The following is a 25,365-nucleotide window of genomic DNA, read 5'->3' as shown; positions in this document are numbered from 1 at the left end:
GACAACTGACAGTGATAGTGCACATCATCATCACTATTCCAACAATCCTCTCCACACAGACAAGCATAAACACACTCGACTATCACTAAATCAAGTTTAACACACGTTTGTAATGACGCTAATTCAGTTAACAATAGGGTTTATTCGCTCGGTCAGCAGGTGGCAGTGTCCTCGTACACTGGGGAGTAAACTGCCAATAAACAAACAGAGGAAGAAGAAAACCCTTGCGCATGAGCGGTAGGGATCGGGGAGTCCTGATCCGTAACTATCTTTAAATTTTTCGTTTTTGTCTACATTGTATTGAAATGTTTCATTATTGGAAACATTTTAAGAGATACTTATTATTCTTAACAGATACTCTGACCCGTAACTATCGTAAAACGCTTTGACCGGAAGTAGACACCTTTCGCGCATGCGGGGTACCGATTCGGTTTCCGGTACGGATTGGGTAGTGACAGAGGTACACAGGAGAGCTGCTTTTTAATTCAAAGAGACTACAGTAGTACCAACGTTTGGATCGATATCTGCATCGATCTGCCCACCCTTGTCTCCTGGATCGTAGCTGAGATCAGCGTGAACCACGTGGGTCTCTGCTCCCTGATCTGTTTCCTGTGTTTGGAAAGAGTTGCAGCTTCATCGCGGAGTTTCTCTCGGTTTGTGGGCTCATCTAAAGGTAAGCACCGAGCTAACTTTACTGTGAGTTCAGTTCATGTTGAGTTTAGCTCCTGAATGAGGTCTTCTGCTGCTCTCCTCGGTATCTGTTCACAGTTTATTGTGAACACGTTGAGAGAAGAGTGAGAGAGTGTTTGGAGAAAAACACCAACTAATCATTAGCACTGCAAACAGTGTTCATATTTGAAGCACAGAGAATAAAATATATTGTGGTGGTTAATGTGCAGCTCCTGGTGATTTGGTAGGAAAAAAAAAATTAATCATGTTTTTAATCACGTTGTGGATTGAATGTTGGTTTTTATTTTATCTACAGAAGTTTTTCCCACCTGTGATTGTTCAGATTGATTTGTTGGGTTGACTTGAATCATGTGAAGGTTTAAAGCTGCACTTCCCCCAAAAAGAATAAAATATAATCGTGAAGAATGTAAAAATGTCTTCCTGTGTCAAACGCAGCTGCAGACAAAGCAGGAAGGAAAGCACTGAAACCACTGATCAAAGCTCATTAATCAAAGACCGCTGATCAATGGCCATGATTACCGTTCACAGTGAGTGAGTCGCTGCAATCACAGCATTTGATCAATGAGCTTTAATCATTGGTTGTCGGGGAATGGTGGAGGTGGTGGGACTAGGGGGCTGAAGGAGTTGAAAGTGTGGGGTGGGGGAGTAACAGGTCTGTCCCTGTTTGTGGAAACCACAGGAGGAGCTGTTCAGGCTGTTGCTGGGTGTGAATTGTTGATGGAGTCTTTAAACTTGTAGTTGCTGTTTTCCAGACTGAAGCAGAGTCGTTAGCTGAAAACTGGTTTTAGAGGTTCATTCAGGACACCTTCTCAGGCTCTTACAGCCTTACCTGTATCATAACAAAGTGTATAAACCCCAATCCACCTTTAACATGGTCCTTCTCCCAAACCTTCAAATAGGACTTTCTGGCCCTGTCATAGTAAAGGGCTGCTTAGAATATTAGAGCCAATGTCACAAAGTTCCTCCTGAAGTATAAGTGAGTGAGAGAGTTTCCTCACTTTGCAGCACAACACGTCTCACAAGATTTCTACAAGCAATCAGAGTGAAATTTGTACTTTGTGTTGTCAGATGAACATATGAGACACTTTGACTCTTCAGTGCAGTGTGGAGCCTAACAAAGATCTGTTTTGTGTCCCAGCTGATCAGCAGGAGGAGAAGAGTCTGACGGAGCAGCAGAGGAACATTTTCAGCCATCTGGACTCAGCTGAGTCACTACAGAGGAAACAATGAGCTCAACACAGAAGGTGAGGAAAATATCACAGTTTCACCAAATAATCAGTCACGTCTAAAACTCTCATCCTCCCAACCTGTTATATCACTGTGTTGTATATTATTATATATACAATCACTTCACTAAATAATCTGCCTCAGATTGTTTTGCAGCATCTTTCAGTTTATGAAAAAAACATAATGTCACATGTACAGACCCAATATCTGATTTCAACACATGAGGACTTACATGTAAGCTTTAATCTGCAGTTGATCAAATCCCACTGAGCAGTCCTTCCCTTTAAATCTAACCTCTCTTCTTCCTCTCCTGTCCTGTGTGTCTTATCTTTCTCCATCTCTGAGTGACGTTAGGTCTCTTTCTTTTCTCTCTCTGTGATGTACAGCAGCCGAACCTACAACAGCAGCTAGCAACACACTGAGAAAAATTGCACGTTGGTTGAGTGCTGGGTAATTGCATATGGGTGGAAATGGATGTTTGTATATGTGTGTGCCTGTATGTCTGTGTCTATATGTCAGGTTGGGTATCAGGCGCCACCTCTCTGGGGACATCTCAGGCCCTTCAAGGTATGGAGGGCTATCTCCCCCCACCACCACTTCCCCTGCCAGTGGCGGACTCCCTCAGACATCGGTGCGTTGGTGGTTCTTTGTGTCCGGGGATGGGCGTCCGGGTACACACCGGCTCACTCCTTGGCAGACGCTTATCGGGGCCTGGAGCCTGGGGCTCGCTCGGGCCACTTCGGAGGTGGGGTGCCCCCGGCCTCTCGGCCTGGGGCTCGGTCACTCAGGCACGGCTGGCTGCCGGCGGAGCTCACGGGCGCGTCACTGCAACTCCCCCTGGCTTCTGCTCCGCGGCTGCTGAGTGAGCCCTCATCTGGGACTCTCCTCAGCTCTTTCCGGGACAGTGGCGCGGCTGCCCCTCTGTTGGTCTTCCTTGGTCTCTTGTGTTCTGGGGGCCTCTGGATGTCTGGAGTTTTGATCTCCTCCATACCTGCTTCATGCCCTGGTGGATGGGGCTGTGGCCCCCCCACACCCTCTAGCAGATTATTACATGAAGGAACCTTTTAAAAAAACAAGCGCGTCCATGCTCACAGGTGTACACACGGGTGATCACACCCACAAACTACACCCTTTTTGGCTCCTACCTCAAAGCACACTGTGTTCTGTTGATCTTATGAGCTGCACAATAATGTTTAATATTTAGTATTTACTGTCATATTCCCATATATCATTGTGATGTTGTTTATTCTATTACTCTTGTTCTCTTCTGCTTGTTTTCTTTTTTCTTTCTCAACAGGTGATCCAGGTGATTGATATATGCATTTTTAAAAAAATTTTTTTCTGCTCATTCTGTTGGTTTTTGTTTTTTGCCCTTCTCCCCCGTCCCTCTTCTCAGCTGTTTCTCTTTCTTTCTCCCCTTCTTTCCCCCAGTCAAGTCTGTCCCGTATTCAGCAAGTGAAAATAAAATAAACAATAAAAGGTGAATCAAATGGACCATTACGGCAAGGCTGGGATGGTCAATTTGGTAAAGTAAATCCGTTGGGCATCTTTCTTTGCCTTTAGACAATAATTCTGATGCAAAAGAGCCAAACGGGACAGGCAAAAAAAAAAAATAAAATCATTAATTAACCATCTCCACCCATGTCTTTGGACTATGGGAAGGAGGAGTAGTACCCGGAGAGAACATACACAGACACAGAGAGAGTGGTGATAATTACTGCACCACCCAGAGCCTGTGGTTTTTTCCACAGGTTATAAAATGCAGTTTCCCTCCTCATTGCTACCAAGTGTGTGTTCACACACACACATTAAGATTTTATTAAAATTGAAATAGCAACTTTTTAAACCAATAGTGTTTTGTTTTTTAACACCATTAGTTCTGTGTTGTGTACATCACCTCATCTGTCCTTCCCTTTTTGTAGCCCTCTAACATTGTGACAGATTGAATAACAACATGCTTGCTTGACCATTCACTGCTCAGAGGAGTATATTGCTCTTTGAAGCCGCTTCTATTATGCTTCATTTTCCATATTCATCAGCCTCTGTGTAACCAGCACTCACGATCTTGTGCAGCTTGGTTTTGTCTTTTGTGTTTTGAATGGCAGATGACAAACAACTAAAGATATATGTGTCCAGAGGGAGCCCTAAAAAAAAAAGCTGCTGCTTAGCTGCTCGTGATTTGTAGGTGGACGCCATATTAGTTGCAGCGGTGACCTGTAAGAGAAAAACAGACTTTTTTTGTTGTTGTTATTTGTGTTGCTTTCGTGTGATTCCCGTTTAAGAATTGTTTAATGACTTTATTTGATTCTCTCTTCATCTGACCTATCTGCTGCTATTCTGGGCATGTTCTTCATCTTGCTCTCCTTTGTGAGTGGGTGACCTTTATGTTGTCCTCGGTCCTCTTCAGTCTCTCTCAGATCTTTTTTTGTCTCATTTCCACTTTAATCATATCTCCCTCCCACTGTCAGTCTGTCTTGTCTGTTTCTCTTGTGAATGGAGAGACAGAGATTGAGTCTTAGAATGGGAGTCAGCAGCCTACACAGTTATGTTACAAAACACTGCAGCATTCACGGCGCTGACCTGTTTTTATCCTTATTTCAGTAGCTGCCTACATAGAATGGCTTGATTCACAAACAGTTTGTCGATGACTGTTCTAAATGAATGATTTACCAATGTAGAGTTTCTAACGCAACTCATTTGAGATTGTTGTAATAAATACAACCACTGATCCATTGGGCTGTGACCCCTTTGAGCTGCGCTGATGTCTTCTGGGGGCTCTTTTTCATTTTTTAGCTTTTTTACTTTATCTTCTGTCTGGTTTAGTTTTCTTCCTTTCCAAGAATGTCACAGCAACTGCCATCCGTCCTTTAGTGGAATTTGCGTCTAATTACTTGAACATTTTCTGTATTCTAATAAGAGAAAAAAGAAGGGAAAAAAAAGAAAAGAAGAAAAAAAAGAGAAAAATTGCACACAATGTTGAATAAATTAGAAAAAACATAAAAATATATGATAGGAAATGGGAAGTATAAAAGTATTCACTTGGTAAACGTGTATTACTATTCTGTGTGTGTTAGTATGGAGGCATTAATATTTGTGTACAAGCAGCAGGGATGGGCATGATTTTAGTGTTTAAACAGTCATTAATTATTTTAACAGCAGGTTGGATGTAATGTGTTAGAACTACCAGCAGGTGGGGATAAGAGACCTTTAAGGGGTTTGGTGCCACACTCCACCTTCAGGTCTAAAACTAGTGTTAATGTTACGGAGCCCCGCGAGGGACATGGGAGAAAAATATTGAGATGAACAAACGTTTTCCAAGATCTTGCAAAATAGACTGCATCCTTCACAGGTTGCATTTGAAGGCTTTTGCAAAATCTCGCAAAAGTTCATCTTTATTTTTTTTCCTCTCATGTCCCTTGCAGGGCTCCATACTATGTTGGGAATTTCAAGGTTGAGTTTGTTCCACGACTGCATTTCACTCACTGCCTCTGTATCTCTGTCACTGCAGGACCAACATGGAGTGAGAAGTCAGCGCTCTCAGGAGGCCGACAAACCTCAACCAAGAAAGGGAGAGAAAACATACAGCTGTGACGAGTGTGGGAAGGATTTTACTGAGAAGGGTAATCTAAAACATCATCAGGTCATCCACACTGGAGAGAGACCGTTCAGCTGTGACTTGTGTGGAAAGACTTTTTCCTGGAAGGATGTTCTAAAAAAACACCAACTCATCCACAGTGGAGTTAAAGCGTACAACTGTGATCAGTGTGGCAGAGCTTTTACTCACAGTAGCAGCTTACAGAGGCATCTAGTTACCCACTCTGGAATTAAGGCATACAGCTGTGACATCTGTGGAAAAACTTTCAGCCATATAGGGAATCGAAATAGACACCTAAGCATTCACACCAGACAAGATGTGTACTGCTGTGATCAGTGTGGCAAACAGTTTACAACACATGCGAAGTTACAACAACACATGTTTACCCATACTGAGGAGAGACCTTATAAATGTGACCTGTGTGAGAAGACTTTTAAATCTCCACTTAACCTGAGCCTACACCAACAGATCCACACCAGAAAGAGACTCTACAAGTGCAGTTACTGTGAGGTATGTATTTATATTGTTATCTTGTCATTTTAGCCTGACTGTTTGGAACAACTCTGCTCATTAAACTGTGTTAGCATGTTAGCAATTCTACTGCATGGAAAAGCAGCTCTGAGTGATTATTCAGATTTTCATGTCAGTTATGATTTTAATATTACTGTAGTATTATGGTGGTAATATTGCTATAAAGACACATCTCCTGGATGCACTGGTACTCATCTTCAGTGATGTATCCTAAGGTCATCAGGTGTTTCGGGTCATACACCCTCGCCCAGGCGACCCAGCCGGGGGTGATCAGGCCCCGACTTGCGTACCAGTAGCTACCCACGGATCAGCCCTCTTGATCCACAGCCACCTTGTGGCTTTCTCTGCCGCTTCACTCACAGCCTGGATGGCCCTCTTCTTGGCTGCCCCAGCCACGCCCAGCCGGCCTACATGTGCAATAACACTAAGTGCAATAATCCTTTCTGGCATCGTTGTATTTTTACTCAGTTGTATATAGCATTCGTATTCTATTTTTATCTTGTATATTTTTATTCTATTTTATTCTACTGTATATAGTATATTATTTTATTCTATTCTGTACAGCTGTGTACTGTATTTATTCTTATTGTATTCTAATTTTTGCCTCATAACTTTTGCACTGTCCACTTCCTGCTGTGACAAAACAAATTTCCCACGTGTGGGACTAATAAAGCTTATCTTATCTTATCTTATCTTATCTTATCTTATCTTATCTTATCTTATCTTATCTTATCTTATCTTATCTTATCTTATCTTATCTTATCTTATCTTATCTTATCTTATCTTATCTTATCTTATCTTATCTTATCTTAAAGCCCCTACAACCCACTTCTATGGGCTCATAGAAAGTCTTCCAGCCCCTTCCCCTGCACTCCTGCACTAGTTCCTGGTACTTTCCTCGTTTCCTTTCATTGGCCTCCTCAATCCGCTCTTCCCAGGGCACTGTGAGTTCCAGCATGATCAGCTGTTTTGAGGCCTCAGAAATAATTATCATGTCTGGCCGGAGTGATGTTTTTGCAATGTTCTGAGGGAACTTTAGTTGTTTACCCAGGTCAGCCTGTAGCTGCCAATCAGAGGCTGTGTTGAGGAGGCCAGTTGTCAAATGTGGGCGCACCAGCCTTAATAAAAGAGATTGCCTTCCTCGGAGCATGATGATGCTTGCTGGTGCTGATTGCTGAGGCAATCTTTTCAGCAACTACTCTGAGCACCTGGTCGTGCCACCAACGATACCGACCATCGGCCAGGGCCCTTGGGCAGCTGCTAAGGAGGTGTTCTAGGGTCCCTCTTCCAAAGCACAGGGGACAGGCAGGTGTCTCGCTCTTTCCCCACAGATGGAGGTCTGCCTTCTCAGTTATTGCAGCCCAGTAAACTGAGTGTGTTAACTGAAACAGTAAAATGTAATTGGACGTCTGCAGAGATGCTCTTTATTTCAGGCGACGTTCATGATAAAAATGTTGAAGGACTGACTTACACTGTCTTTGTGTCTTTGTTTAGAAGCAGAGCGACACAGATGGATCCAGTTCTCAACCTTGTCCTCACTGTGGTGGTGGGAAAGACTTTCGTTGTGACCTTTGTGGGAAAGCTTTCAGTCACCAATACACCTTAAAAGTACATCGACGTAGACACACTGGAGACAAACTGAAATACTGTAAAGAATGTGGGAAAAGTTTCACCACATCAAGTAGATTAAAACGCCATGAACTGATTCACAGTGGGGTTAAAAAGCACCTCTGTGATCAGTGTGGGTCATCCTTCATTACTGCAGGTCAGCTTAAAACACACAAACAAGTCCACACAGGAGAGAAACCATACAAGTGCAGACACTGTGACAAAAGCTTCTCACAATCAGGTAATCGTATTTTTCATGAATGGGCACACATGGAAGGAAACTACAGCTGTGACCAGTGTGACAAGAGCTTCAGGAATTTCAGTTCATACTCCACACACAAACGATCCCACGTTACTAATAAACTGTTTCACTGTTACCAATGTGCCCAAACATTCACCTCATTGTCTGCTCTGTGCAAACATCAGCGTGATCACTCAGGGCTGAAATCACTCCCATCACTGGATCACAGTGAATCTGAAGAGAAGGAAAGATTCTCTTGAGGTTTGAGGGTTAAACTTAATGTCAATGCTGACATCACGATTACGTGATTAAAAATTTTACACAGTTAATCCGTTCTGGAGCGCAGAAATCAGAAATCCCTGAAATGTCTCTGTCAATGTATTTCGGACAGTTTGTCCAAAGTTCGTGCATTCTGCGCTCCAGATGGGTTAAAAATTGTAATTGTGTCAATCTTGATGACAGCGTTAACGTTGACAGCATATATGTAAAAACTGAGTGTCAGGGCCCTCGGTGCGCCTGCTTGATGCTGTGCTGAAGTCTCACACACAACCTGTCGAAAGGGGAGGGGGCGGGCTGCTTGATTATGATTCATATCTTCACTCCAAGCCTATTATGTATTAATTATTTTTCCTGGGTTGTGTAAAATCCCACAAAAGTAAACGACACATCTGCTTACCTGGTATTGTCCTGAAACGATAACACTCAGTAGGAATTGAGAAAACTGCTGTTTACCTTTTTTAGCTTCTTGGCTATTATAGTAAACAGTAGACAGACAGTAGAGACTGATGTGACTTGTTGAATCTTTTGGACTGTGTTCAGCATAATATTAACGAGCAGCTAATTGGAAGAGCTGTATTGTTGATTTGTCTGATATTTCAATGTGTGATTAATTATAACGACTGTTTGTTATCCCTTTGCAAATTTGTTATGTTTGTGCTTAAAGGCTCTTCACCATGGGGTTCGCTTCACTTTGCTTTCTGCTAACTGTCTCGCTATATTCTGTGTGTAATTTCTTACTGTCCTTATAATTCTGTGTGTTAAACTCTGTTTCAAGAATATTACTCTTTTCCAGAGGATCTTTTCGAGTGCCTTGATTTTAACTGAATCTAAAAAAAGCCAGATCTCCACAGACATCCATGATGGCTTTGCGACCAAAGCAGACAGCGGTATAAACGCTCAGGCGGACGCACCTGAGCGGAGAGGTTCTGCTCCTGAACCTCTGCGCACAGCATCTGCAAATCGGGGCTGTACCAAGTCCCTTTCATCTTTACACAGGACTGTAAGCTGTCATCTGTGAGGCGTGAACGGTGTTTGTTTTTAACGTAGTTCACAGTTGAGAACAGCTGCTGACATAATGTTGATCCGAAGATCCATAATTGGCCTACCTGGGGTTGAGTCTTGATAAATTGCACACCGTTTCAACTGGTTTACCGGCCTCCTGTGAGTGTGACGCTTATTTTGAGCAATGAAAAAGCTGTTGAGAAATGCTAGGAGCTAACTGGGCGCTAACCGTATCATTCAAATATATCTATATATATCTATATCTCTATCTATCTCTATCTATCTCTATCTATATCTCTCTATCTATCTCTCTATCTATCTCTATCTCTATAGATATAGATATCTATATCTATATCTATAGATATATATAGATATATTTGAATGATACGGTTAGCGCCCAGTTAGCTCCTAGCATTTCTCAACAGCTTGATATAGATATCTATATAGATATATAGATATAGATATCTATATAGATATCTATATATCTCATCTTACCGTTCAGAGCTGAACTGTAAGAACAAGATCCGGGCCATCAACACGTATGCCCTGCCCGTGATCAGGTACCCTGCTGGGGTAATAGGCTGGCCAAAGGAGGAGATAGAAGCCACTGACATAAAGACAGGCCCCTGCACGGTATGTACCACCGGCAGATAGAGGAGGTGGCTGATATCCAGAAATCCTACCAGTGGCTGGACTGAAAGACAGCACAGAGGCACTAATCATGGCAGCACAAAAACAAGCTCTGAGCACAAGATCCATAGAGGCTGGGGTCTATCACACCAGGCAAGACCTCAGGTGCAGGCTGTGTAAAGATGCCCCAGAGACAATCCAGCACATAACAGCAGGGTGCAAGATGCTAGCAGGCAAGGCATACATGGAACGCCATAACCAAGTGGCCGGCATAGTGTACAGGAACATCTGTGCCGAGTATAACCTGGAAGTCCCGAGGTCAAAATGGAAGATGCCCCCAAGGGTGGTGGAGAATGACCGAGCTAAGATCCTGTGGGACTTCCAGATACAGACGGACAAAATGGTGGTGGCTAACCAACCGGACATAGTGGTGGTAGACAAACAGAAGAAGACGGCCGTAGTGATCGATGTAGCGGTTCCGAATGACAGCAATATCAGGAAGAAGGAACACGAGAAGCTGGAGAAATACCAAGGGCTCAGAGAAGAGCTCGAGAGGATGTGGAGGGTGAAGGTAACGGTGGTCCCCGTGGTAATCGGAGCACTAGGTGCGGTGACTCCCAAGCTAGGCGAGTGGCTCCAGCAGATCCTGGGAATAACATCGGAGATCTCTGTCCAGAAGAGCGCAGTCCTGGGAACAGCTAAGATACTGCGCAGGACCCTCAAGCTCCCAGGCCTCTGGTAGAGGACCCGAGCTTGAAGGATAAACCGCCCGCAGCGGCGTGCTGGGTGTTTGTTTTTGTTTTTTTTATATATATATTTTTTTTTTCTCAAACCTTTATTTAAACATCAGTACAATACAAAACGGAATTAAACAGTACTACAATAATGGTGTTGTACTTACAAAAGAATTGTATGCATAGATAAACAAATACACGAACAGTATTCAGAAACAACAATATAAATATGCTAGGGGGAAAGTAACTGATCAAGCCAAAGAATAAAGTGATTGAAAGATCTTGATTTTTTCACAAACACCAATAGTTTTTATAGCTTTTGGGTTAGTGGAGTTCTTAATTGAGTTAAGATTCTGTACAAGTTCAAAGGAGAATACATAAAAAGAGGGATGTCTTCCTAAACATTTGGACTTGTGAATATGAAATTTAGCCATTAAAAGTAACAAGTTAATCATATATCTGTTATCAAAGTGTAATTGTCTTTGGTTTTTGTGTAGACCAAACAAAACATATTTCCAAAACAGTACAAATCCTTTAAATATATTTTCTGAAATAAAAACACATAAACTCTGCTAAAAATCTTGTACAAGGTTACAAAACCAAAAAAGATGTATAGTAGATTCCTTGGAAGTTTTACAAAAGCTACAGCTTGTATCAATGTCTAATTTGAATTTGCTTTGAAGATAATCTTTAGAAGGATAAATTCTGTGTATTAATTTATAAGAAATATCTTTAATTTTGTTGGTAATTAAAAACTGATTAGGGAGTTTCCAAACTTCGTTCCACATAATACCATCTGACAGCTGGTTCAAGAAAAAAATGACATATGGTAGCGTGGTTATGGTACTCTGAAATAAAGCTCTAATCGATTTATTGCTGTTTTTAGATTGCTTAGAAAAGCAAATCTTGCCAACAAAAGTTTGTATGGGAGATGCCAACGGCCTGTGGAATGAAGTGATATTAGGTTGATTCTTAAACAGCATACAAACCCCTGATGGTATTGAGCCAAATACTTTGGTATAATCATGACAATTTATAGCTAAATTGAAATGTAAACAAAATTCTTCATAGGAGAAAATCGTACCATTTGAATCAAATAATTGGTTGACTAAAATAATGTTATTCCTAAACCAACTATCTAAGAAGAGAGATTTTCTTTTAAATAAAACATCCTTGTTATTCCAGATATAATGACTGTGTGGACTAAAGTTATGCTTGTAAATAAGAGTCCATGCTAAAAAAGCTTGACGATGAAAAGCAGAGATTTTTAAAGGGATTTTATCAATATCAAAATTACAAGTAAGGAAAAATTCAGTGCCACCTAACTTAGAAAACATGAACACAGGTATAGTATTCCAAATGGAAGTAGGATTAGTAATTAGATTCTTCAACCAATTTATTTTGAATGTGCTATTTAAAGTGTTAAAATCTAACACATTAAGTCCTCCATTGACATAGGAGTTCATAAGAACTGTTTTTCTAATGTAGTGTGTCCTATTTTTCCAGATAAAGTTGAAAAGTAACTTATCAACCTCTTTTATAAGTTTTTTATCAAGGTGCAATGCCAATGCAGCGTATGTAAGACGAGAGATGCCTTCTGCTTTAGTTATTAATATTCTGCCTTTTAACGACAAATCTCTTAAGAGCCACTGATTAAATCTGTGTTTGAGTTTCTCTAGAATAGGATAAAAATTTTGAGTGATTCTACTTTCCTGATTTTTGGTTATTATGATACCTAAATAATCCTTTCTGTCATCGTTGTATTTTTACTCAGTTGTATATAGTATTTGTATTTGTATTCTATTTTTATCTTATTGTATATTTATTTTATTTTATTCTACTGTATATAGTATTTTATTCTATTCTGTACAGTTGTGTACTGTATTTATTCTTATTGTATTCTAATTTTTGCCTCATAACTTTTGCACTGTCCACTTCCTGCTGTGACAAAACAAATTTCCCACGTGTAGGACTAATAAAGGTTATCTTATCTTATCCTATCTTAAATAACAAACTTCTTGTTTTGTTGGAATGTTACACAAAGCTGTTTTCGAACATTCTTTTATCGCCATAAGTTCACATTTAGGAATATTCAAGTACAATCCAGAAACTTTGGAAAATGTGGAGATTGTTTCAATAGCAATAGAGATTTGATTTTCATCTTTTAGGAATAATGTAGTGTCATCCGATCATTCAAATATATTAAATGTTGGCAAAGAGAGGAAGTGACGTAAGACTTGCGCATGCGGGGTACCGATCGGGTTTCCGGTACGGATCGGGTAGTGACAGAGCGGAACAAAGTAAGGACGCTCCACGAGAAGAGGTGTTTGCACAGAGAGCTGCTTTTTCATTCAAAGAGAATAAAGTAGTACCACCGTTTGGATCGATATCTGCATCGATCTGCCCACCCTTGTCTCCTGGATCGTAGCCGAGATCAGCGTGAACCACGTGGGTCTCTGCTCCCTGATCTGTTTCCTGTGTTTGGAAAGAGTTGCAGCTTCATCGCGGAGTTTCTCTCGGTTTGTGGGCTCATCTAAAGGTAAGCACCGAGCTAACTTTACTGTGAGTTCAGTTCATGTTGAGTTTAGCTCCTGAATGAGGTCTTCTGCTGCTCTCCTCGGTGTCTGTTCACAGTTTATTGTGAACACGTTGAGGGAAGAGTGAGAGAGTGTTTGGAGAAAAACACCAACTAATCATTAGCTCAGCATGCTGGGAGAAGTTGGAGCAGAAAAGTCTTTTCATTGTCCCTGCAGCTGTTTTTCTGCCTGCACCAAACCTCTACAGCCTCATTTCTATTTGAAGTGATAACAGGAAATGGATGAGAGCGATCTGCTGCAGTATCAGGGTCACAATAAACTTTATTGTCCAGCTGCTGTGGATGAACACATGAGAGGAAGTGAACTCCTACAAAGTCTCATTTTAATGAGTGTGGCTGCTGTAAAGTGATGCACAGGAAGATGTTAACAAAAACTAATGAAACAGAGATGAAAGTAAACAGTGTTCATATTTGAAAGCACAGAGAATAAAATATATTGTGGTGGTTAATGTGCAGCTCCTGGTGATTTGGTGAAATCATGTTTTTAATCATGTTGTGGATTGAATTTTTTTTTTTTTTTTTTTATCTACAGAAGTTTTTCCCACCTGTGATCGTTCAGATTGATTTGTTGGGTTGACTTGTATCATATGAAGGTTTAAAGCTGCACTTCCCCCAAAAAGAATAAAGTATAATCGTGACAAATGTAATAATGTCTTCCTGTGTCAAACACAGCTGCAGTCAAAGCAGGAAGGAAAGCACTGAAACCACTGATCAAAGCTCATTAATCAAAGGCCGCTGATCAATGGCAATGAGTACCATTCACAGAGAGTTGGGGAGTCGCTGCAATCACAGCATTTGATCAATGAGCTTTGATCAGTGGTCGTTGGGGAATGGTGGAGGTGGTGGGACTGGGGGGCTGAAGGAGTTGAAAGTGTGGGGTGGGGGAGTAACAGGTCTGTCCCTGTTTGTGGAAACCACAGGAGGAGCTGTTCAGGCTGTTGCTGGGTGTGAATTGTTGATGGAGTCTTTAAACTTGTAGTTGCTGTTTTCCAGACTGAAGCAGAGTCGTTAGCTGAAAACTGGTTTTAGAGGTTTATTCAGGACACCTTCTCAGGCTCTTACAGCCTTACCTGTATCATAACAAAGTGTATAAACCCCAATCCACCTTTAACATGGTCCTTCTCCCAAACCTTCAAATAGGACTTTCTGGCCCTGTCATAGTAAAGGGCTGCTTAGAATATTAGAGCCAATGTCACAAAGTTCCTCCTGAAGTATAAGTGAGTGAGAGAGTTTCCTCACTTTGCAGCACAACACGTCTCACAAGATTTCTACAAGCAATCAGAGTGAAATTTGTACTTTGTGTTGTCAGATGAACATATGAGACACTTTGACTCTTCAGTGCAGTGTGGAGCCTAACAAAGATCTGTTTTGTGTCCCAGCTGATCAGCAGGAGGAGAAGAGTCTGACGGAGCAGCAGAGGAACATTTTCAGCCATCTGGACTCAGCTGAGTCACTACAGAGGAAACAATGAGCTCAACACAGAAGGTGAGGAAAATATCACAGTTTCACCAAATAATCAGTCACGTCTAAAACTCTCATCCTCCCAACCTGTTATATGACTGTGTTGTATATTATTATATATACAATCACTTCACTAAATATTCTGCGTCAGATTGTTTTGCAGCATCTTTCAGTTTACGAAAAAACATAATGTCACATGTACAGACCCAATATCTGATTTCAACACATGAGGACTTACATGTAAGCTTTACATTTCCAGTTTATTAACCCTTTAAAGCCGGTCAGAGCGGGCACGCTCCGTTTTGTGTAACTGTTTTTAAATCCCGGTAGCACTGCAACCACGTAAGCTAGCGCACTACTTTTTGAAAACCGGAGGAGTTGTACTTACATCTTATGCCATCAGCTTGTCCTAAGTCACGGTTTCCTTCCACATAAAGCTTTGCAAAAACTGCATAAAAAGCACTTGCAGCAACAAAGACATAATATTCCAGAAACACGCTTTGCCGATCCGATCAGCTGTTCGTAACACTTCATACTCCATCAGCGCGAACTATCGCATGTCCTCCATGTCCTGCCCGAAACCGGAAGTGATGTCGTTTTGCGGAAATGTAGCCTTTTACCATCAGGGCCTTGTGAGCCTATACTGCTGTTTTTAAAAGTTATATTTGACTTCATGACTTTCTGTGTCGTTTGTGGGATGCTTCGGACTCATATTGCACTGCTGGAAATAGTTTGTTTTAATTTTTGCAATTTGCATTATAATATTTATTTATTTTTTCCTGCAGTATATAAAAATTGGTGTATTTCAAAAATAAAACTATGAAGACACTTTTCTGGCACTGGGCTGTAATTCGTGGCTGTGGCATGCTGGCTAACGTGGTTTTAACTTGGCTGTGTGAACAAATGGAGAAACTATGATTCCCCTTTTAACCATACGATTCAGCATCTGGAATTTGTACCATCTGGTGCTGTCACACATTCATTCTCAGATTCTTCACCACTTAAATTGGCATTAGTCAATGCAAGGTCCGTGGTGAACAAGACTTTCATATACCGTGACTTGGTTGTTTCTCATGGCTTGGACTTTCTCTTTATTACTCGAACTTGGCTACCTACTGATGATCTAGCTGCTTTTGTGGAACTGACTCCTGAAAACTGTAACTTCCTCAACACACCTAGGACCTGCTGGTCGTGGAGGCAGCCTGGCAACAGTCTTCAGAGATCACTTTAAATGTAGAATGCTACCCAGAAGTGTCTACACCAGTTTTGAACTGCAACTGCTGGATCTGTCCTCTCCTGTACTCTGTGCTCTAGCTTATAGGCCTCCTCACCTTAACAAAGACTTCATTAAGGAATTTTCGGATTTTCTATCCAACCACTGATAGGCTTCTAATCCTTGGCGACTTCAATATCCATATGTGTTGCCCCTCTAAACCTTTGGTTAGGGAGTTTTTACAACTCTTGGACTCATTTAACCTGACCCAGTCTGTCAACGGCCCTACACACAAGCAGGGCCACACTCTTGACCTCATCTTGTCATCGGGCTCTCAGTGATTGGCGTTGAAGTGATTGATGTGTGTCCGTCTGACCATAATTTCATTTTGTTTAATATTCCAATTCCTCACTCATCCCCCAAACAAACCCAGGCCCCCTCTCTTATACTCCCTATAACACCTGAAACTGCTCCCCAATTCTCAGCTGCCTTCGCTGCATCTCCTTTAGCCACCTTTGATGAAAGTTCTCCTCATAACAATAATCCTGATGAGCTTCTTGCATGTTTTAATTGTGCTTGTACCAACATAATGGACTCAATTGCTCCTTTAAAAAGTAGACGGCAAAAATTTTAAACTCAGCCTTGGCTAAATAAGGTCACTCGTGCCGTCAGGCAGGAATGCAGGAAAGCAGAACGAAAATGGAAGAAAGATAAGCTCCACGTTTCTTATCAAGTGTTTAGAGATTGCTTAAATAACTATCAGCGCACCATCAAGGTAGAAAGAGCAAATTATTTCTCCATGATCATTAACAAGAAGTCTGGTAATCCTAAAGTTCTATTCAATACAATCAACTCTGTCTTGCATCCCACCACATCAGTCATATCTGAGACTGCCCCACACACGTCTGAGGATTTTCAAAAATTCTTTACTGAAAAAATTAATGATATCTGAGCACATATCCCGCTCCCATCCCAAGACCCCTCTGAACCACCTACATGTTCATTCCTTTTTTCAGAATTTAAACCGGTTTCATTATCCCATCTCACTGATATAATAATGCACATGAAACCAACTACGTGCCCCTTGGATATGTTACCTACACCATTTCTCAGAGATGTGCTGAAGACAGTCGGCTCAGTTTGTTCCACGACTGCATTTCAATTATTTGATGGTCTCATTGGTCTTTTCTATCTATTTTGATGAATAAAAGCTTGCCTTGTAGCTTGCCTCCACCCCTGTGTGGATGTGAGAGTGAATGAATAGGGCATTGTAAAGAACTTTGGGTGCCTCAAAAAGCGCTATATAAATCCAATCCATAAAAATAATACAGTAAAATAATATAATAAAATAATACGATAAGCCTTTATTATATCCTTTATATTTTCAAATATAAAGGAAATAAAGGAAATTATAATGATTGTTCAGGTTCAGTTTGTTCCACGACTGCATTTCACTCACTGCCTCTGTTTGTATCTCTGTCACTGCAGGACCAACATGGAGCGAGAAGTCAGCGCTCTCAGGAGGCCGACAAACCTCAAAGAAGAAAGGGAGAGAAAACATACACTTGTGACGAGTGTGGGATGGGTTTTGCTGTGAAGGGTTCACTAAAACGTCATCAGGTCATCCACACTGGAGAGAGACAATTCAGCTGTGAGTTGTGTGGAAAGACTTTTTCTTGGAAGGATGTTCTAAAAAAACACCAACTCATCCACAGTGGAGTTAAAGCGTACAGCTGTGATCAGTGTGGCAGAGCTTTTACTCAAAGTAGCCAACTACAGAAGCATCTAGTTACCCACTCTGGAATTAAGGCATACAGCTGTGACATCTGTGGAAAAACTTTTCGCCACATAGACAGCCGGAATACACACCTACGCATTCACACCAGACATGTTGTGTACTGCTGTGATCAGTGTGATAAACAGTTTATAACAGGCACAGATTTACAACAACACATGTTTACCCACACTGAGGAGAGACCTTATAAATGTGACCTGTGTGAGAAGACTTTTAAATCTCCACGTTACCTGAGACGACACCAACAGATCCACACCAGAAAGAGACTCTACAAGTGCAGTTACTGTGAGGTATGTATTTATATTGTTATCTTGTCATTTTAGCCTGACTGTTTGGAACAACTCTGCTCATTAAACTGCGTTAGCGGCACGGTGGCACGGTGGTTAGCACTGTTGCCGCACAGCAAGAAGGTCCTAAGTTCAATTCCACCATCAGTCTTTCTGTGTGGAGTTTGCATGTTCTCCCCGTGTTTGCGTGGGTTCCCTCCGGGTACTCCGGCTTCCTCCCACCGTCCAAAGACATGCAGTTTGTGGGGATAGGTTAATTGGAAAATCCAAATTGTCACTAGGTGTGAATGAATGGTTGTCTGTCCTTGTGTGTTGGCCCTGTGACAGACTGGCGACCTGTCCAGGGTGTACCCTGCCTTTCGCCCTACGACAGCTGGGATTGGCTCCAGCGCCCCCCGCGACCCTGAAAAGGAAAAGCGGTAGTGAATGGATGGATGGATGGATGGAAAAGCAGCTCTGAGTGATTCAGATTTTCATTTCAGTTATGGTTTTTGTTTACACGATCATGAAAAACTAAAAGTGGTGAAAATTGATATGATGGTGTTATTTAATGTTCAGGCAGTTTCCTGGTATATCATGATATTGTTATTATTTCAGCATAAATGGCCTTTTGGGCATTTTGGGCAGGGATAGCTCAGTAGGTAGAGTGGTGGCCCCATGATCGGAAGGTCGGGGGTTCGATTCCCCTGAACAGCTACCCTGAGGTACCCCTGAGCAAGGTACCGTCCCTACACACTGCTCCCCGGGCGCCCAATGGCTGCCCACTGCTTCACTGAGTGAATGGGTTAAATGCAGACAGGGATTTTCCCCACGGGGACTAAATAAAGTACACTTTCTTTCTTTCTTTCTTTTCTTTCTTTTCTTTCTTCTTTCTTTACAGCGGCTCGTTCCTCTGTCAGGTGTACATGGAATAAAATAAAACACAAATGAAAATAAGCACAAAACCAAACATTCAGTAATCTTCTCTTATGGTTAACAAAGTTGTATCATTACGTAATGGTATTGTATTATTGTAGCAGTAGTATCATTGCTTATTTATAGCTTTAGTGCTTTTAGACATTAGTGTTAAAATACTTATTTAATATTATAATTGCAGTGTCATGGGGGTAGCAGTGTTTGTCTTGTGTCCCAGTCAGCTGAGTGTTATAACTGCACATTTACAGTGTTATTAATGCAGTATTAAATGAGTATTACTGCAGTTAGTAGTTTAGCACTGTGTTGGTACCCTGCAAATATTAGCATAGTAGTACTTTAGTGTAACTCAGATGTTACTGTAACATGAAATAAGTATTACTGTAGTATTATGGTGGTAGTATTGTAGTTATTGCAGCCCAGTAAACTGAGTGTGTTAACTGAAACAGTCAAATGTAATTGGACGTCTGCAGAGATGCTCTTTATTTCAGGCGACGTTCATGATAAAAATGTTGAAGGACTGACTTACACTGTCTTTGTGTCTTTGTTTAGAAGCAGAGCGACACAGATGGATCCAGTTCTCAACCCTGTCGTCGCTGTGGTGGTGGGGAAGAGTTTCGTTGTGATCTTTGTGGAATAACTTTCAGTCGAAAACACACCCTAAAAGTACATCAACGTAAACACACTGGAGACAAACTGAAATATTGCAAAGAATGTGGGAGAAGCTTCACCACATCAGGTAGATTAAAAGAACATGAACTCATTCACAGTGGGGTTACAAAGAACCTATGTGAACAATGTGGGTCATCCTTCACCACTGCAATCAACCTTAAAAGACATGAACGAGTCCACACAGGAGAGAAACCATACAAGTGCAGACACTGTGACAAAAGCTTTTTACAATCAGGTAATCGTAACAATCATGAACATACACACTTGGAAGGAAACTACAGCTGTGACCAGTGTGACAAGAGCTTCAGGAATCTCAGTTCATACTCCAAACACAAACGATCCCACGTTACTAATAAACTGTTTCACTGTTACCAATGTGCCAAAACATTCACCTCATTGTCTGCTCTGTGCAAACATCAGCGTGATCACTCAGGGCTGAAATCACTCCCATCACTGGATCACAGTGAATCTAAAGAGACAGAAAGATCCTCTTCCGGTTTCAGGGTCAGACATAAAACCCTTGAGATCAGGCTCCACAGAGTTCAGCTGTGAATGAACATGTTCCTCTTGTGTACTGAGAAAAATTAAACAGGTGATGAGCAGTGTTGGGACTAACGCGTTATTAAGTAACGCGTTACAGTAACTACGTTATTATTGTGGTAACGAGCACAGTAACTAGTTATTATGCCAAAACCAGGAACGCGTTACTCGTTACTGGGATTTAGATAGGGTCGTTATTCGTTACTTCGTGTGGTGGCTATCGCGGAGCTTCTACAGATTCAATAACATTAGCAAGTGGTGGAGGCCAGCAGGTGGATGAAGGAAAAGGGAGGCAAGAGGAGAGACCCGAAGCGGCCGCTGGTCCGAGAGTGTCAGGTGAACTGAACTTCAGGTAAGAAGTTATGACCTGCAGTCCATCTGGGTCAGATATGAACCAAGTTTAGTTGGAGTTTATTTTCGTTATGCTGACTTTTTCGTACTGCGTGCTAGCTAGCATGACGGAGTTTCTATACAGCTGGGTGGGTGCTATGTTACTGATGTTGAACTTTATTTTGTTCATAAGGTTAATTATTAGAGTTGCCAACTGTCCCGTAAAAAACGGAATCGTCTCGTATTCAGAGAAAATATTACGCGTTTCGTATTTAGGTGAAAAGAAACACAGTTTGTCCCGGACTTCAGCTACAATGAAAAAGACACAAAGCTGGAGTTACTGTGTGTTTGCTGCACAGCTGCCTCTTCTTCTCTCCTGTTTCTGCTTCAATCGTGAAAGTGATCAATGATCAGCTGATCGGCTTTTCTCTCTTGTTTGTTTATCGCCCACTTTGCGCCAGAAAGAGGAAACCAGCGGATGTCGTGCTAAACAACAGCAGCACGTTTAAGCTTGATCAGCTGTTGTTAGAATTTATTTAATATTAATTTCTAGTATCAGCTGATGTTTGCTGGAGCCACAGCTGTAAATCTGCTGGTCATGATATCGGTTTGGTTATGTGGTGAGAGGGAAACATGAAGATGAAACCAGGAGATGTCCTTACTGAATCAGAGCTGAACAGGTGATGGAGAAACAGGTTTGCCTTTTAGGTGACATAAATGAGTTGAAGGGAAGTTATGAACTGTTTCTGAGAGACAAATAACACCAGGATCCTTTTCTAAGTAGCTGACAGCTGGTAACTGTGCAGGGGCGGGTCTAGCAAAGTGTTGCCAGGGGTCCATGTAGGGCATTAAAAGGGAGAGGGGGGCACAAGGAAATACTTTCTTATTCTCATTTAAAATGTCTCACTTTTAAAAAAATAATTATCTGAGTCTTACAACAAACAATTGATAGATTGATACATATATACCATCAGAACAGTGTACATCACTGTCACAACAGCGTTTATTTTCATTCAAAGGCTTTATGGTTTTTCCTATAATGGTGGGCCGGTCTCTAGTCAAAATGCCCGGGACGATTTTTTTGTCCCAGTCCAGCTCTGTATGCAGCTCATCTGCAGTCTGTTGTTACCAACATCTTCCTATTCAGAAGGCAGAATTTCCGAGTTCTGAGTACAATCGAAAGCACCACGACTGCAGTTTTTGTGTTGGATGTAAAAAGCGAGGATAGAATGGCTAGGATAGAATCAGGCGTGGGATTTCTCTCGTGGAAATGTGCATATTATTTTTTCCTTTCTACAGGGAGTGCAGAATTATTAGGCAAATGAGTATTTTGCCCACATCATCCTCTTCATGCATGTTGTCTTACTCCAAGCTGTATAGGCTCGAAAGCCTACTACCAATTAAGCATATTAGGTGATGTGCATCTCTTTAATGAGAAGGGATGTGGTCTAATGACATCAACACCCTATATCAGGTGTGCATAATTATTAGGCAACGTCCTTTCCTTTGGCAAAATGGGTCAAAAGAAGGACTTGACAGGCTCAGAAAAGTCAAAAATAGTGAGATATCTTGCAGAGGGATGCAGCAGTCTCAAAATTGCAAAGCTTCTGAAGCGTGATCATCGAACAATCAAGTGTTTCATTCAAAATAGTCAACAGCGTCGCAAGAAGCGTGTGGAAAAACCAAGGCGCAAAATAACTGCCCATGAACTGAGAAAAGTCAAGCGTGCAGCTGCCAAGATGCCACTTACCACCAGTTTGGCCATATTTCAGAGCTGCAACATCACTGGAGTGCCCAAAAGCACAAGGTGTGCAATACTCAGAGACATGGCCAAGGTAAGAAAGGCTGAAAGACGACCACCACTGAACAAGACACACAAGCTGAAACGTCAAGACTGGGCCAAGAAATATCTCATGACTGGTTTTTCTAAGGTTTTATGGACTGATGAAATGAGAGTGAGTCTTGATGGGCCAGATGGATGGGCGCGTGGCTGGATTGGTAAAGGGCAGAGAGCTCCAGTCCGACTCAGACGCCAGCAAGGTGGAGGTGGAGTACTGGTTTGGGCTGGTATCATCAAAGATGAGCTTGTGAGGCCTTTTCGGGTTGAGGATGGAGTCAAGCTCAACTCCCAGTCCTACTGCCAGTTTCTGGAAGACACCTTCTTCAAGCAGTGGTACAGGAAGAAGTCTGCATCCTTCAAGAAAAACATGATTTTCATGCAGGACAATGCTCCATCACACGCGTCCAAGTACTCCACAGCGTGGCTGGCAAGAAAGGGTATAAAAGAAGAAAAACTAATGACATGGCCTCCTTGTTCACCTGATCTGAACCCCATTGAGAACCTGTGGTCCATCATCAAATGTGAGATTTACAAGGAGGGAAAACAGTACACCTCTCTGAACAGTGTCTGGGAGGCTGTGGTTGCTGCTGCACGCAATGTTGATGGTGAACAGCTCAAAACACTGACAGAATCCATGGATGGCAGGCTTTTGAGTGTCCTTGCAAAGAAAGGTGGCTATATTGGTCGCTGATTTGTTTTTGTTTTGTTTTTGAATGTCAGAAATGTATATTTGTGAATGTGGAGATGTTATATTGGTGTCACTGGTAAAAATAAATAATTGAAATAGGTATATATTTGATTTTTGTTAAGTTGCCTAATAATTATGCACAGTAATAGTCACCTGCACACACAGATATCCCCCTAAAATAGCTAAAACTAAAAACAAACTAAAAACTACTTCCAAAAACATTCAGCTTTGATATTAATGAGTTTTTTGGGTTCATTGAGAACATGGTTGTTGTTCAATAATAAAATTATTCCTCAAAAATTGCCTAATAATTCTGCACTCCCTGTATTGGTAGGTGGCACAGTGCACTTGTGGCAAGTAAGCAAGCTAGAAGACTGGCACTCTTGCTGGGTATCCAGTTACGGAAGCAACACATTAACAAGAGAATTCTGAGTAAAACCAAAGTTACTTTCCCTAGTAACTAGTTACTCTGAAAGTAACGAGTAACTTGAAGTAACTGAGTTACTTTTGATAGAAGTAACTAGTAATGTAACTAAGTTACTAATTTAAAGTAACTTACCAAACACTGGTGATGAGTAAGATAAACATGTTAAACTGTGTTATAGACAGGGATGCACCTAGCTGCTACTCAGGTGTGCATGTGTGACAAAAATTATGAATGCGTAGTGACACTTATGTTACCAAGCGCCTTTGCGTACTTGACCATCTCATTCAACCTGACAGGTGTTCCTACAGCTTCGGAGCCAGAGCTCAAGAAAAAACTTCTTTCGAAAAGGTGGCTCAAAGTGCCGTGGCTTGAAGCTAACAATGAGTGCACTGAAATGTGGTGCAAGTCATTGCTAATAAACAAGCTAGCTGAGAAGAAATGTCCACATTTATATTCTGAGGATATTATTATTGTGGTGGCTAGGAGTAAATGTCAGACATGCATATCATTCACGTGAAGGGGGCACGGATCGTGCAGAGCATCACACCATCAGCGGGGAGTTAGGAGCCAAATTGCAGTCTGACGAATTTTGGGGGATGCTTTCCGATGGATCTGTGGACATCATTTACATTGTGTCTGTGTCCAGCAATGGAGAGTTTACCTCTGACTCTCTTGGACTGATTGAACTGGGTGCTGACCGCACCGCACAGGGATGGACTTGTGAGACTTCTTGAGGACACAGGCTTGGATGACTGGACAACAAAGTTGGTCGCTGCGTGCACAAACGAGGCTGCTGTCAACGTGGGTATGTCCAATGCGTTGTGCCAAAACTCCGGCAACTTGCTACAGTTGGAGACTTGAAAAATAAAAAAATAAAGCTTTTTGTTTGCTATCGACATTAGTTTACTATCCGCCCTGTTGCGGTATCAGACGGTCCATCTCACTGTGTTCCTGCGAGTGTTTATCTTCCAGCCTTCTGAAGATAAACCAGTCCTTCAGCATTAGGGGCATAGTGTCTTATAACGACCATATAAATCCTCAGATACAGTGGTGTAAAGTTTTAGGTATTTGTGCCACATCCCAAGCCATTTGCATTTCATGTGATAGGTTTTTTTGTTTTTTTAAGAGGTAGTCTGATTTCAGTTCAGAACTTATTTTGTTACTGTTGGGTTCATCAACACAGTTTGCACTACTGGAGGTATGGATATTTCTGTGTTGCTGTAGATCTTGTATGAGCAGCCGCTTCTGTGAAGAGCCGGAGGATTTTTAGCCGAGTCCGCTGGAGGATTCATGGGACGGCTCGTCTCCTCCCTCTTCCAGGAGAAAGCAGCATTCACACCGCTGTCGCTCCACGGCAGCTGAGCAGACAACTTTTGTGAGTGAAAATGACTGTTTGCCACATTCTTCACATTCTGGTACCAGACCAACTACCATTTCATCTATGGTTAGTCACGCTCCTTCTATGAACACTTTGGTTTTTCAACTGACTCCTCTGAACCTCGATAATCCTGCTCCTGTGTCTGAGACTCCCAGTGTTGCTCCACCAGTACCTCACTGTATTTTTTCTGTGCCTCAGATGGAAAATGTGACTAGCAACAGAGTGCCATCTGCCATATTAAAACTGGCTAGGAAGCTTGGACTCAGTGCCGCGAAACTATTGAATCAAGTTGAGTTTTGTGTTTCAGAACCATTTAACCTCGACCCAGCTCACCATGCTTTTGTGTCCATCCCATTAACACTGTTCAGGCAGCATCTCATGAGACTGTTAGTATGGCTTTATCCCTGGAGTGTGCTACTCACCAGCCCATTTACACAGAAACTGTCAGTGAAAATGTTCCTGAGCTCCACTCTCTGCCTCCTGCCCCTGCACTCAGGGCAGCTCGGGCCCAGCTTTCTCCTGCACCTGTACCAGTCCCTCGGGTGAGGGAGGTTGAGGTCCAGCTGGTCCCTGCTTTGGTTTCCAGACCGGCTGAGAGCCCCACCAGCAACCTTCCTTGTCAGCTGCTCCACCACCTGTGGCTTCCACGCCTTCACCTGCAGCGCTACCACCACCAGTAGCTTCCTCGC

General features: G+C 41.9%; 2 protein-coding genes across 4 annotated transcripts in view; one reads left to right on the top strand and one right to left on the bottom strand.

Annotated features, from left to right (window-relative positions):
* The window catches only part of LOC146662609 (uncharacterized), a 108,393-nt gene that overhangs the window by 34,782 nt on the left and 48,246 nt on the right, over window positions 1-25,365 (bottom strand). The window lies entirely within an intron of this gene.
* On the top strand, window positions 1,323-20,240 carry LOC146662612 (uncharacterized). Its single transcript, XM_085417591.1, has 4 exons — window positions 1,323-1,934; window positions 5,426-6,022; window positions 17,296-17,892; window positions 19,354-20,240. Exons 1-4 carry the CDS (start codon window positions 1,917-1,919, stop codon window positions 20,023-20,025), a joined length of 1,884 nt encoding a protein of 627 aa, XP_085273717.1. The 5' UTR covers window positions 1,323-1,916; the 3' UTR covers window positions 20,026-20,240.

This window comes from Rhamphochromis longiceps, linkage group LG9 (genome assembly GCF_057381845.1).
Source record: "Rhamphochromis longiceps isolate RC_006_pf linkage group LG9, R_longiceps_female_GT1.1, whole genome shotgun sequence".
Taxonomy (NCBI): Eukaryota; Metazoa; Chordata; class Actinopteri; order Cichliformes; family Cichlidae; genus Rhamphochromis; species Rhamphochromis longiceps.
This window is presented reverse-complemented; position numbering and strand designations above follow the sequence as displayed.